General features: G+C 41.5%; 1 protein-coding gene across 1 annotated transcript in view; it reads right to left on the reverse strand.

Moving 5' to 3' along the window:
* The window catches only part of LOC135201912 (succinate--CoA ligase [GDP-forming] subunit beta, mitochondrial-like), an 80,115-nt gene extending 66,847 nt beyond the window's left edge, over positions 1 to 13,268 (reverse strand). Inside the window, exons 1-3 of the mRNA XM_064231209.1 lie at positions 13,110 to 13,268; positions 3,717 to 3,846; positions 2,874 to 2,973 (exon numbers count right to left, since the gene is read on the reverse strand). Of these exons, the coding sequence (XP_064087279.1) occupies positions 2,874 to 2,973; positions 3,717 to 3,846; positions 13,110 to 13,187 (308 nt within the window). The 5' untranslated portion in view covers positions 13,188 to 13,268. The remainder of the gene's footprint in view (positions 1 to 2,873; positions 2,974 to 3,716; positions 3,847 to 13,109) is intronic.
* Positions 13,269 to 15,553: the final 2,285 nt, after the last annotated feature.

Raw genomic sequence — 15,553 nt, forward strand, 5'->3', positions numbered from 1 at the left:
TGGCACAAAACTTTCTGGAAAAAAAACAAAAGTTCCGCAAAAACTTTCATAAGCCTTTTAAGATCTGCTGAAGGTTGTAGATCTGTTTGATATTCTTCCTCGGAAACGACTTGCAATCTGATCAAAAGGAGAATGGGGGATGTCTTCCATTCCTTTCTTCTGATTGAGACACAACTGATGTAGCGATGTCATGTTGTTTCGTTTGTGCATCATGCTGTCCAGTTTCTTGATGCCTGGAGTCTTGTCGTCCAGTACCTTGATGCCTGGTGTCCTGGCGTCCTGTCTCATGACAATTTTCCGTCCTGGCGTCTTGCTTCAAGACGTTTTCGTCCTGGCGTCTTGCTTCAAGACGTTTTCGTCCTTGCGTCTTGCTTCAAGACGTTTTTCGTCCTGGCGTCTTGCTTCAAGACGTTTTTCGTCCTGGTGTCTTCCTTCAAGACTTCTTTCGTCCTGGCGTCTTGCTTCAAGACGCTTATCGTCCTGCTGTCTTGCTTCAAGATGTTTTTCATCCTGGCGTCTTGTTTCAAGACGTTTTTCGTCCTGTCGTCGTGCTTTAAAACGTTTTTCGTCTGGCTGGCGTTTAACAGTAAGAGTAGCAGGTTGATATGACTGCATAAGAGAGGAGAGTTTCTGCTTAAAATCTTGCAGTACGGAAAACTGTTGGAGCTTGCTGCTGGGAACAGACTAGAGAAGTTGCAAAGTCAATCTCTCTCTCTTCATTCTGTTCGTCTTGAGATGAAAGGCCTGAAGAACGCCAATCCGAAGGAGGAGCAGGAGCATGCACTGAAGGCATCCAATCGTCCGATGCTTCCTTTACTCCTACCAAAGACGACGGCCGGCCTGTGCGGTATCTTACGTCTTATATTGGTAGGAGAGCAAACATCGGAGACGAAAGGGAAGCGAACAGGAGTTGTAGCACGCACCGAAAGTCTCCCTTCGTCCGATCCTCCTTACTTCCTGCAAAGACGACGGCCGCTTGTGCGACATCATGCGTCTTGATTTGGCGAGGAGAGGCAAGCATCGGAATCGAAAGAGAAACGATCCGGAGTTGCAGTTTGCACCGAAGGTTTCCCCCTTTCCAATATTTCCTTGCCTACCTACCAAAGACGATGGTCGCCTGTGCGACGTCTTACGTTCTTAATTTGGTGGGAGAGAGCAAATATCGGAACCTGAAGGGAAGCGCTCGGGGCTGCTCCAATGACTACATCCTGGACGCTCTTGACGTATATCGTCCTGGCGTCCAGTATCAAGACGCTCGGCGTCCTGGGATTTCCTTTTAATGGGTCTGGATTTAGAAGTCTGACGCCAGCCCCGTCTGGGTACTGCGTCGTCAGAATACGAAGAAAACACTTTAACCTCGCCTTTCCTATAGCGAGGGTGTGAGCGTCCTGGGGATCGTCTACAGGTACGCTCGAGGGGACGACCCGCTCGGGAGCTAAAACCTCTCGCCTCCCTTCGTCGGTCGACTTTCCTTCTCACAGGGGTTGGTGAGCTTGGAAGAGGTCTAGGACTAGGAGCACGACAAGTCCGAGCGGCCGCACCCTCCACTGCACTTGCACTAATTTCACTATTCACTTTAATATCTCTCAATATTAGACCATAATTTATCCCTGTCTTGTGCCAGGGATTCTACCCGTTGACCAAGGGCTTGAATGGCCGTCATCATGTCCTGTAATGATGGACTTTTACCTGTTTCTGAAACTGGATTTGGTAATGATACAACAGGAGGAGGATCAATAGGATTATCGAGGGATAGAGAACTATCTATTCCTTGACTGTCTATGGAGGAGCGAGACAAGGTCTTCTTCGCTCTCCTTATCCTATCCTTCTCTAATTTACGCACATAGCGGTAATATTCAATCCATTCAGTCTCAGGCAAGCCCACACATTCATCACATCTATCACCTATCTCACAAACTTTTCCTCTGCATTTACTACAAATAGAATGAGGATCTAAAGAGGATTTAGCAAGTCTAGTCTTGCAACCTTTCACACACATTCTCAAACTTGAAGCAGAATCAGACATGATGAGAAATCAAAAAGAGAGATCAAAAACAAGCAAAGGTCAAACCAACAATATCGAAACTAAATCAAAATCCAATCAAGCGAAAGCCAAAGCCAAAGTGTACTTCACCAAATAATACTGCAAAAGACACGGGCTATAACGAGCGAAGTTCCAACGATGTCACCGTAGCGGCGGCAGGGAAGATCTGAGGAATAGTTGGTATGGTGCTACGTACCTGGTAGAGGGCGCACAGGTGGTGCACCTGACTACCCAATCGGCGATTGCCGCGAGTTTTGAAATTCTGCCGTGACGTCAGGGACGTAAGCTATATATATAACTACCAGGTGAGTTAGATGTTTGAAATAAAATGTCCATATTTTTCATACACAGCTATTTTTGCTTGGCCAGATATGTCAATATCATATCTAATGTCTATCTATAACACTATTTTAAATGAACAATGCCAAATTTGCTATTATGATTTAGTTATTTGCAACTGTTCATGTATAGGCCAACATTACAGTTTATTACCAAGCAAATGTATAAATAAGACATTTAAGGTAAATAACATTATGTTTAGATGGCAATATCATCTGGCAATAAATGATAGGTAAAAGATGGATTTGTCAACAAAATAATCAATTGCATTCTGCACTGTAACAATTGTGATGAATTTTAATACTTTAATGTCCATTGCCATACAACATGAATCTCTAAATGCAGCCCTCATAATTCACCATGATAATACAAAGCAATAAATTCTTCTAGTTTTACAAAAACAAAATGACAGATAAAAACACATAAAAAAGATAATCACCTCATGTTCCAAGACATCACACACTGAGGTGCTCAGCCTACTCATACTCACTCTTTTGTCAAATGAACACCACCCTTAAATCCATTATCGAAATGCCCTTTGCCCCTGCCTCCAGCCAAAATCTGTGCCTTCACTACATATTCAGCTGCATCTGCAACATTTAAAAAGAGATTGTTAAGGGCAATAATTCATAAATTAACCTAATAAAAGGCCTGACATCATACACACACAAAAAGATTCCAATCTCTTAAATGATTAAGGACAACTCACTGATCAATGTTAGCTTCTCTCACAACATTCCTAAGTCACTCTCATTCAATAGCAAAGCTAAATATATCTAGATTAAGTATGTATTTGTACTTATTAAAGAAGTATATGACAGTATTCTCTTAAAACAGTATGGGGTGTACCGAGTGAAGCAACTGGGAAGCAGGGTAAGGTGTTACAAAAAATGCCAAATAAACTGAAAATAAATAACTACTACACTGTACTTACACCAATGATGATGTGTGGTTCAGATATACATAGTTGGGCAAGATGCATCAAGACATCTGACCCTTTACCTTAGGGATAGCAGTGGGGGTGAAGTACATGTACATAACATGCATAAAGTATGTGTACATAACACATACATTTCCTTTATGCATTTAGGGCCTACTAAATTTTATATATTTAATTTACATTTCTACCCTACATGAGTAATCTCCTGGTTTACACAACCAGCAACAAACTTTAAAAATATTTTATTATAAATCAAAATTGTGAGTAATGAAATAAGTGAACAAGCAGCCCACAAATTTCTAGTCAACTGCAATCTATGCTTCAGGTATGCATTTTAAAAAGAAATTAATGCACATCATTGCAAATACTATAGACACAAATGTAAAAACTTACTTAAAGCTTTTGAAGCTTCAGTGGCTCCTTCATGAGAGTCAAGAATCTTGAATCGTTGAACAGTGACCCCATGATTCTCTAGTAATACCTTACTTTGGTATTCTAGTAAATTCAGGTGTCTGACAGGTACCTGGAAAGAAAACTGAAACTTGAAAGGTGCTGCCACCCTGAAAAAGTTAGAATAACTATTTGTGTCAAATATCTAGACCACAGGTAAAAAAGAAATAGATTAGCCACTTGCCTTTTAACCTTAAACTAGTTAATAATAATAACAATAATAATAATAAGGTAGAACTGCTGATTTATACCCCCATATAGTTAAGGTAAGATTTTTGGTCTGTGTACAAACCGTATGATCTGTTTCCTATGAAATGAATTTTATAACTGTAAAAGAACTACGTACCAAGAGATACCTCAGAAACTGATTTTTCCTATAGCACTTTTTCTGTAGTTGGTAGTAGATGGCATTTTATTTACGAACTGTATAGTGGTACGGCAGCCGTATCCTGATCACGATAGATATTGGTACGGCTGCGAATTGCGCACGCGTGAACCCTTGTTTACCGCCTCAGGCATATCAGTGACAACGAGGAATTGGCGATCAAGCAACGTGAACTGTGTAATAATAAATCAGTTTTTGCCGAAAAAGAGATGTTTTCAGGTTTCAACGAGCTGAAAAAGGCAATAGACTTCTATGAAGATTCAAACTTCCAGAAATTGTATATCCATAGGTAATGAATGATTGAATCAGCCCTGAAAAGAGCTCTGAAGAGGAGATTCAAAGATTTGAGACCTAGCTAGTAAAGTAGCGCAGCAGTCAGCACTGCGTCCAATATGGAAAACATGCTGTTAATACAGACCTGATTTGGATGATTACTTACGATTGATTACGCCGTTTACCAGAGAATCGACTTTGGTAGTTTTCCTAATCACCATGAATACACAGCAGAGCCCGATTTCTGTGTATTTCAAATTTTCTTTGAATCTCCTCTTTGGAGCTCTTTTCAGGGCCAATTCGATCGTTCGTGACCTATGGATATACAATTTTCTGGAAGTTTGACTCTTCATAGACGTCTATTGCATTTTTCAGCTCGTTGAAACCTGAAAGCATCTGGTTTTCGGCGAAAACTGATGTATTATTACACGGTTCAGAGGAGATTCAAAGAGGATTAAATTTTGAAGTACATAGATGGATTAGTTTAATATGTTATGTTATAATACAATTAAGTTTGTTCATACTTACCTGGCAGATATATATATAGCTGTATTTTCTGAAGTCCGACAGAATTTAAAAATTCGCGGCACACGCAGTGGGCGGCCAGGTGGTAGTACCCATTCCCGCCGCTGGGAGGCGGATATCAGGAACTATTTCCCCATTTTCTATTCATATTTTATCAGTGCCACTGTCTCCTGCGGGGAGGTGGGTGGGCACTTTAATTATATATATCTGCCAGGTAAGTTATGAACAAACTTAATTGTATATAACAATAACATTTTGTTCATGAAACTTACCTGACAGATATATATATAGCTGAATCCCACCTTCGGATGGTGGGAAGAGGCAGAATAGGATTTTTGGGAAACTAAATTAAGTAGATGATATAATCTTGGTTCCTGACCTGTTAGCATAGCCGACTTCGTGATTACTGTCACCAAAGTCTGCTTCTGCGTTACTAGAGTTGCCAGCGAGGTAGAGACCTGTAATGCTGGTGCGCTCTAGATGATCTGTCAACGGGGGCGTGACCACAATGTGACTAGACCATATGACCATACTTTTGAGGGCACCGAAGCTAAAACCACCACCTGACCTAACCTATCAAAGTTAGTTCCATAACTTCTAGGCTAAAGAAAAGGAACGCGCCTCAAGCGACCAACCCTTCAAAGTTTAAAAGCACACCTATCCCTTTTCTATAGGATAGGATTCGTGTTGCTTCTTGCACCCAATAATATATCTACGGATAGTATGGTCCTATGCGACTTACGGATCTGAAATGTCGTCTTCACATCCGTCGGGAGTGTGAAGCGAACACAGAGTTGCTTCGCTAAAGCGTGGCACTCAGATGTTACTGAGTGTCATGCTCTGTTGAAATGCTTCCGAGGCCGCGCCCTCACCTCTTGAGCATTCATATTAAGAAAAAATCTCAAATCTTTATGCAAACATAATGAATGAGACCTCTTAAAAGAACTCCTTGGCTATAATGCCAGGGTGTTCTTGGACATGAACCAGTTGGTCTTTTTACGGAACACCGCAGATTGTCGGGAGTGTGAAGCGAACCCAGAGTTGCTTCGCAAAAGCGTGGCACTCAGGATGTTTACTGAGTGTCATGCTCTGTTGAAATGCTTCCGAGGCCGCGCCCTCACCTCTTGAGCATTGATATTAAGAAAAAATCTCAAATCTTTATGCAAACATAATGAATGAGACCTCTTAAAAGAACTCCTTGGCTATCCATGCCAGGGTGTTCTTGGACATGAACTAGTCTGGTCTTTTTACGGAACACCGCAGATTGTCTGTTGACCTTGACTTTCTATAGTTTTATCAAGATAAAACTTGAGAGACCCTACAGGGCACAGGACTCTCTAATGCCCTTGCCCAATAATTTGTGCCATACCCTTGGTCTCCAAGCCTTCGGGTCAATGGTCAGACAGGTTTTCGTTCTTATCAAGAACGGAAGGCTTAGCGGACAGACCGCATTATGTCCTTTAAAGCCAAAAACCTCTGATGATGGCTAAACCCTCACTAACCCTCCCTTGCCGTGGTAGAGCGGTTAGAATATTAGCCTTTCTGGTCACGTGTATTAAGTTCGCAGAAAGGATAGGTTCGAAATGCTTTTGGCATCAGAAACTCAGACTACGTCTAAGTTCCATGCCGGAACCTTTGATCCAGAGAATACAAGATCTCACAGACCTCAAAAGGATCGTGAAGCTTGTTGTTTGACAGAACCGAATCTCGTGAGCCTAGAGGCCGTCAACACATATTAGCATATTCTACAAACAGTTAGGACTTCTATCCTTATCTCATACTTCATACGGAAAGATAGAACCATAACGAAATTCACAGAGGTCGAGGTGGAGGAACAGTCATTTCCCTTCACTATCTCCAGAAACGGCCCTCCGATTGAAAACTGAAAATAGGCAGCACTGCTTTGCCTTGGCCAAGAGACTGCCATTAATCTTGAAGATCTTATCGCTTCTCGATAGTCTGAACGTTTCTTTCAGACTCAGAGAGGAGAGATATTAGATACTTCACTAAGTGACGATGTTGATTACACCGATTCTCTCGGGAAGGGTCTTGGACAATTCTCTGAATTACCTGACCTCTGTGAATCCAACCTCTTAGAGGCCAACATGTGGCGACTAAAGCTAATCCTCTAGGATCATGAATAAGGGAACAACTTAAGAAGGAAGCTCCTTCGTCTTCAATATTACGAAAAACTTAACGAAAGGAACTCCCTCAGTCTCTCCTCACTTTCGAACATACTTCTAAGTGAGGATTACTCAGACGTCAGTAGTTGTTGCCTTCGATCGAGAAGACCCCCACGGACGTGCACTAGATTAACGAACCTATTGAGGATCGTTACGTTCCGTGCCCAAGCCCATAACCAATTCTCTCTTCTCGAGCTATGAGAGAGCTGAGAAATTATTCGAGATGATTTGGGCCACTCGATCCAACCTCACCCTTCGAGGAACTGGAAAGCCGACTAATTTGGGCTTCCAATCTTTCAGACAATTTGTGCCAGAACATCTGTTCTCTGTTCGGATGTCTGGCACCCTCTCGCTATCACCTGAGGTGATCCTCAAGCCGTTGAGAGAAAATTAGAATTACAAGATCTTTGATGTTATTCCAATTTCTTCGTGAGGAAAATTTGTAGAGGTCTGAATTGCTGTTTATTCAGGGAAAACAAGCTTCTCCAGCGAGGAAATGGTCCCCAGCAAACTCATCCATTCCCTCACTCAGCCTGCTTCCTTCCCTAAATAAGGCTGCGCTTTGCATAAGCAGGAGAGCATTATTATAGTGCTATGCCGCGGTAGATTTGTACAGAATGTTACCGTGCGGTAAACCCGCACCTAACAAGTATAAGAGATATCTTGTTGAAATTTTCTAAGTAAACGGCAGGTATGATCATTCAAGATTACTAGAAATTTCCTCAACCCGAGGCTAAAATCCATGATTGTAGGGCAAAGAGACGGTTTATTAAGCCATTCCCGCAAGGGAGAGAGACGTAACCAACGGCGAATGACACCGAGCTAGCCGGTACTGCGTAGATCACAGTAACAGCAGCCTTGATCATCGTCTCGCACTATATGCCTGAGTTGCCAGCTACTCCTTTTACGAAGGGATAGGTATGAAATTATCGAGCCAAAGGAAAACTCTCAAGCAGGCATATTTTAAACGAAACAAAATTCGCTAAATACAGAAGCTGAGTGATGTTGCAGTTCAATTAGAATACTTCTCGTCTAAGTCGCAATCCGTAGAATAACTAGGATATGCGCCTACCCCTCGGACAATTCAACTGCTTAGTAGAATCATGTCGCGAGGTTAATATACGTAGTATATTTATAGTATTCTGAACAACGATCTCCATCCTAAATTTTTTCCTTAAAGAAAACAAAATAAGGATTGGAGATCGACCACCTTCGATCTCTATCAAAAGAGTGAAGGAGAAGTCTTCCTCGAAGGAAAGCTTCAATGGAGAACAGAATACTATCTGCCTGAGTTGCCAGCTACTCCCTTTACGAAGGAATAGGTATGATATTATCGAGCAAAAGGAAACTCTCAAGCAGGCCTATTTAAACGAAACAGAATTCGCTAAACATAACAGAAGCTGAGTTGGTGTTGTCGTAACAATACCTGAAGAGTTGTTCTTACTCCGAAAACTCTTGGAAGGTTGAAGGGAGTGTCAAATAAATACATTAGAACAACAGTTCTTTCGGCTTCTATCCGCAGAGGTAAATACGATATGCGTATATGACTCGACCCATGCGTTAGCAAAATGACGCAAAGATAAACTACGTAAGTATTGTAGTAATTTGAACATCGAATTCTCTACTACATCTTCCTGGACGAGGAAGAGAGAAAAGAAAGGAAAACGACTGTCCACGTTCGGTTCTGAAAATGAATGAGAGCTCTTCCGAAATTTGTTACTTATCCGCTTAAGCGATAAAATGTTATGAAGATCTTTGTCAATGAGAACTAACCCATTTACATGACAGAAAGTATCCAGGAATCGAGCATATAGTTTTCCCGATTCCCGCAGAAATCGAGGAAGGGGCAGGATTCCTGATTAGAGACTGGGTCTTACGACAGGAAGGACCTTAATGTTCCCCTTCGGCAGCGCAATCCCGAAAGCAGACGAGGCGTTTTATGACACCGAAATCTGCTTACAGTTTTCTGGAATTCATCAAGTGATGGATTCTATTGAACGCTCCCCTTCGTAGAAAAGCGAAGTAGACATCTTGACGAGACCAAACTCCTTCCTCTACTTCGACGACGCCCTCTTGAAGAGCGTTCTTGCAGGAATTCCTAGACCGAAACGTTCTTATTGATGCGTTACGGACTCCTATCGTTCTGAAAAGAACGTCCTGGCAAAGTGCTCTACCCGAGCGTCATGACGTGTAGGATGCCTCGTAGCCGTCTTCAAAATAGCGTCCTCGGCCTATCGTCCTGGCAGGAGCGTCCTCGCGAGCGTCTGGGCGCAGTCCTTCAGCTAGCGTCCTGGCGCGCGTCCTCGCTAGCGTCCTGCCGAGCTTCCACCGAAGCGTCCTGGCGAATGTCCACAAAAGCGTCCTGCTGAGCGTCCTCAAAAGCGTGCTGGAAAGCGTCCTGCTGAGCGTCCTCAAAAGCGGTTCCTGCCGAGCGGTCCTCAAAAGCGTCCTGGAAAGCGTCCAGCTACGAGAGTGTCTGAGCAGAGAACACCAAGTCTTCTGAACGACGTTTCAGAGAGGAACTCGTTGAGCGCCTTGATGCATGCAAGGCCCGCCAAGAGGCGTCCTGGCGAGCGACCTTGCCAACATCTCAATGTTATGACGAACCGCGTTTTGCGTATGACATTGAATATTTTTAAGGGACGTCCTCATGCGAGTCTCCATGGAGAGCCGCACGCTGCTCCTGAAGATGTGGAACACTAAAGGAAGACGTATGGCTTTCGTCTTCCGCAAGGTGCTTGCCGAGCGTCCTGGAGAATGTCTCTACTTATAGGACGTCGAGCACCTCCAAAGCTTCCTCACGTCTAAATTGCCCTTCTTATGCCGACCAGAGACATAAGTTGTTTGACTGTGCAAAGCAGCTTGCGGCCGTCAAACTTATCAGCTTGCTTACGAAGTAAAGCGAACGTTACATAACGTATACGGAGCGCAATGAGGAGAGGAGACGAATACTGAGTTGCTCCTCCAAAAGGTGGAATCAAGAATGTCCTTGATTACCAAATTCTTTTGGAATGCTAGCGAGGTTGAAAACAGCTCTAACTTCATGAGCGTTCACTCGCAGGAGGCTCAAATCACTCTTCTGGCAAGATGAATGAACCTCCTTAATAATGTATAAGTGATATATACATGAGCGTTCACTCGCAGGAGGCTCAAATCACTCTTCTGGCAAGATGAATGAGCCTCCTTAATAATGTATACATGAGCGGTCACTCGCAGGAGGCTCAAATCACTCTTCTGGCAAGATGAACGAGCCTCCTTAATAATGTATAAATGATATATACATGAGCGTTCTCGCAGGAGGCTCAAATCACTCTTTCTGGCAAGATGAATGAGCCTCCTTAAATGTCCCTTAGGAAAAGAGCCAGTGCATTCTTCTAAAAGGGAAAATGTGGTCTCTTTACTCTCTCATCCTCTCGTGACGAGAGACGAGGACGTGAAGCGTCCTCTTCTCTAAAGCTTCTTTAGGGGGCGCGAGTCCTTCCGAGAACTCCAACCCCTGTGTGGGGAGGACGCTCGGAGGACGAGAAGCAATCTTTCAAGATTCGCGCACGTGCACGATCTTAGCAGCCTGGGAAGAGTCAACAGGTTCTGCCGAAGGGACGCCAGATCGGTGGGGAGCCCCGTAACCCTCTTGCGGCTTTCGACATGCCCTCTCCCCCCTGAGTCCTGGGAGTCCGACAGAGGTCCAGGCCTAGAGGCATTATGGGGCCGATCTGACGCCCCCTCCACAACACAAGGGGCACTACACTTCACAACACTGGTTGGAGAGCGAGCACTTTAGTCTAAGATTACTTGATGTAATCCTTTAGCAGACACTTATTCTAGGCTCGTAAGCCATACCACAGGGTTAGGCAAAATAAAATCTACAGGAGGTTAGAAGGTTCATTATTCTAACTTCTGTTTACTGTGGAGGAAAACTCCTGATTCTAACACGCTCTAAAATGCGTAATTGAATCCTCTTCTTCCGTAATCAGTCACACATTACACTAATTACTTATGCAAAGAAAACATGTAAACGTCATATATACTAAGCGAGTGTCTACCGAAAGTTACGGTAGCCTCACCTACCATGCAGACAACAAAGTCTGAAACTAGGCTAACTAGCTTCAGACATTAAATGCAATGAAAAAATTTACGATAGCGTATGCCTAGCCACAAATCCAAGTTAATAATCGAAAGAATAATTAGGATACTTAAGTGGCTAATGAAGTTTCAAAATCCTAGGCGGAGGTCTGTAAACAGTTTGTTTACCGACCGGCGACAGAAAAAAATATGAATAGAAAATGGGAATAGTTTCCTGATATCCGCCTCCCAGCGGCGGGAATGGGTACTACCACCTGGCCGCCCACTGCGTGGTGCGCGAATTTTAAATTCTGTCGGACTTCAGAAAATACAGCTATATATATATCTGCCAGGTAAGTTTCATGAACAAATTTATTTTTCATGTAATATAGTCTAAATCTAAATAGTTTAAGTATTATTATAATTTTCTATATTTTTATTTACTGTCAAAATATTTTGGTGCTTTGGTGATGACAGATGGTGCTTCACTTTGACATTTTGAATTGAACATGTTCAGCGAAACAATTCAGTCTGACTATTATTACTACTGTTGCTGATCTTCTAGTGCCGTACCTATAGCTCTTAGCAACTGTGTATGGCAAGTGCTGCATGATTAGCAAATTGGTAAACGGATACAGCTAACTACCATACCTACAGCAAGTCAATAGTGCAATTTGGCACCACTGACAGAATCTGACGTGCCCCCACCCCACAACACTATGTTATTTGTACTAAGGGAAACCTGAAATTGATGCATGCGCAATTCACAGCGTACCAATATCTATCGCGATCAGTATAGGATACCGTACCAATATGCTGTGCCTTTTATTTATGGTCAGTCTATTCCTATTCTAAATTACTCATCTCTTAATTTTTAGATATCCTGCTGGTGCCTCTCCTCCCCTGAGCAGATCCCTACTAAAACATATGGTTCCCTAATGGTTTGTATGTACAGAACCCTTCCCTAACAAACCCCTTATGGTTTGTTTGTGCATCTTTTTCCCAACCCAAAATCATGAATTCCCATAGTCCCCCAACTAGTACCTAGCCTAGCTACTGGGTAGGTAGTGGTAGTTTAGCACAGCCGCTAACCAGCAATAAACGTGAGAATGCACCCAGTAGCTATTAGTAGGCTATGAAACTGGCCTTTAGACATCTTCGCACTCTAGCCTAAAGCTAGCTATACCTACTATATACGTAGGTAGGTAGCTAGGCATAATCCCTAGAGACATCAAGCACGGTTTTTGGTGAAAAAATTTAGGTACCTAGGTTAGTATGCTATACAATATCAGTAGGCTACCTACCTAGGTAATGGTAAAAAAAAAAAACTGTACCTAAATACTAAACCAAGTGGGGATAAGAAATGGGTAGTAAATAGCCTATTAGCTAGGTAGCTAGGCTACCTACCTAGTACTAGCTACATGGTTCGTTTGTCGATAAACCAAAACAGGGAGAGTACTAGGTATTAAAGTAACATGAGCTTGGAGACAGATACTGGTTAGCTAAACCCAACATTTTTTTAGATCTACCCATTTTTTGTTACATAGGCTAGGCTACACCTACCTTGGTACCTAGGTAGTTATATAATTTAAAAAAAAAAAAAAAAAAAAAAACAAACCTAACCTACGTACATCTGGCAAGGTTTGTCCAACATGTAGCTTACTTCATGAACAATTTCACGTCTACGAATTATAACACTACAATTTAAATCTCAACAATAACTTAAATAACTGTTAGATACGGTTTCTCCTTGTTCACGTAACCTTAATTACTACCCGGCGTCCATCGCATGTGGCACTCGACAACAGAAACTTTGTCCAGTGTCAACAAAAAATACTGGCTTATCTTCACCTTACATAGCCTGATACTTCAGTAGCATTCCACGTATAGCCTTGATTTACTACTTACGTTAACATTAGGTTTGTTGTATGCGTGTAATGTCCTTAAAAATCCATTGGAAGCTCGTCGGAAAATTGAAGCTGCCATACCGATGTCGTTCACACCGTCTTGGGTAAACTAAACTGTTGTATTTGTCCAGCCCAGCCCAGCTGATTGTGAAAGTCATAGACATCAATAAATAGAGCAGTTTATGTCTACATATTTTTTTCTGGAACTATAGGGTACGATTTGGATTACTATTGCAATATTTGTAATGCATATGAAAACTTCCATCTCATATTGCATTTACAAAATAGTCCTCCAAAGGCCATAGTAAAGATGGTATGTATTTTGACACGGTGTCATTTTTAAATCTCGAATATCAGTTTTATCAATTTCCCATGTTTTCCTATTTCGAACTTCAAATATTGCTTGTGAAATCTCAAAACTTAACAGAAGCAACGAAAAAATGTATTTTGTCTCCAACTAAGATCCTTTTCTTCTGCTACCCGAACATTTTCCCTTACCTCTATGTATCAGTAAAAATATTAAGCTACATTGATGCTGTGCTGTACATTGCTATTTCCTTCCTGAGAAAAAAAAATCACCAAAACTTTTAAGGTCGCCATATAAAATGGAAATTTGCTCTGTTTGTTCCTCTGAATTAATGGATATAGTGTGCTTTCGTATCGAACCATAAGAAATCAAGGCACAAATTTGCTTGCATGCGGAGTTAGCAACGCTTGGGTCATCGGGTCCTCAATGGCAGAAAGACTTCTGTTGGCAACATCAATGTTTCTTTCATACTTGAGACAAATCTGTGGTTCAAAATTATTTACTGGGCCCTAAATACCCACATGTTACTAATTCACGATATATCTCAAAGTTTACGGTTGTCCAAATATTGATAGTTATAATGATATAGTAGGCACAAATACTTCGAATAGTAGTAGTACAAGTTGTTAGTTGTGCCTGGTGCCAGCTTTCCTGAAGCTACTGTGAAAAGAATAAGATCAACATTCCAATCACGTGCCTGCACATGTATGCACGTAAGTACAAATACTAGCGTATACATGTGTGTTTAGTGTTGGTCTCAATCGCGTCTTCTCGACTTCTCCGATAACTGGTTTGGTCTGAGATGTCCGCTTGGCGCTTAGCATTTATGAGAGCAAACACCCATGAGACCAACATTCGATTCGTTAATAAGACTCTTCACATGATGATCTCTATTCCAGAGATAAATTCATTATAAAAATACCAACATACTTAAAGTTAATGTAGTAACACTATCGGAATACGTAATAAATGATGTGTATTAACTGTCCATCAATATAATTACGAGACCATTTTCAAGAAAAACAATGGAAGAGAATTATGCCAACATTCTACGATCCACGTTCCTAGAAGCTTCTGAGAATTAAGAAGAAATTTGCCTAGTAAAGAGTTCACAAATTACACAGTGCATCCTGTAGATAGCCTAACATTTTTCTGAGAGTCAAGTACTTTTTTTCAGATGACGTCATTCGCTATTCAAATGTGAAACATTTTTTCCTCTTTTTTTACCTCTAGCAGTGAGACGGAGGATTTCCTGTTTTTCCTATTAAATTATGCATCTTCATCGTGGGTCGTTGCCTCACACACACACACACACACACACACACACATATAATATATATATATATATATATATAGATATATATATATATATATATATATATATATATATATATACAGTGGTACCTTGAGATACGAGATTAATTCGTTCCGGAACCGGGCTCGGAACTCGAAAAACTCGTATCTCAAATCAATTTTTCCCATTTAAATTAACTGAAATGTATTTAATCCGTTCCAGACCTATGAAATATACCCCCAAACCATCGTAAATAATGAAGAAAACACACATATAAATGTAGAAATATAGTACAAAAAAATTATACAGTAATATATTTTAGTAATGAATAGAATTAAAATAAAATAAAGAAAAGAAAAAGTTAATTTAATCTAACCTTGGTGACAGTCGCGTGCGGGCGGCTAAGGGAGGCGAGTGACGGAGGGGGAGGGCTGGACGGCTACATTAGTCCTGTTACGTAAACAGGAATTTTCTTAACAGAAAATTAAAAATGAACATTAAAATGTAAACTAAAACTGCAGTTTCACTTGCGCTTTTCTTGTAAGTTACCGAAAGAGGTTTGCTTTTGCCTCCCTTTTAGTAAAAATGTTACGGAAAATTTAGCAATGAATAACAAAGTTACGTAACACAACAAAAAGTTAAGAACACATAATCTTACCTTGCTGACAGGCGAGTGCAGTTGGCTAACGGAGTCGAGTGGCGGAGGAGGAGGAGGAGAAGGGAGCAGGGAGGGGCTAGTCCCGTAATGTAAACAGCATTTTTTCGAACACAAAATGATAACATTAAAATGTAAACTAAAACTGCATTTCCTTAACTTTAGTAAAAATTTGCACTTTCCTTAACT

The sequence above is a fragment of the Macrobrachium nipponense genome, chromosome 28, assembly GCF_015104395.2.
Source record: "Macrobrachium nipponense isolate FS-2020 chromosome 28, ASM1510439v2, whole genome shotgun sequence".
Taxonomy (NCBI): domain Eukaryota; kingdom Metazoa; phylum Arthropoda; class Malacostraca; order Decapoda; family Palaemonidae; genus Macrobrachium; species Macrobrachium nipponense.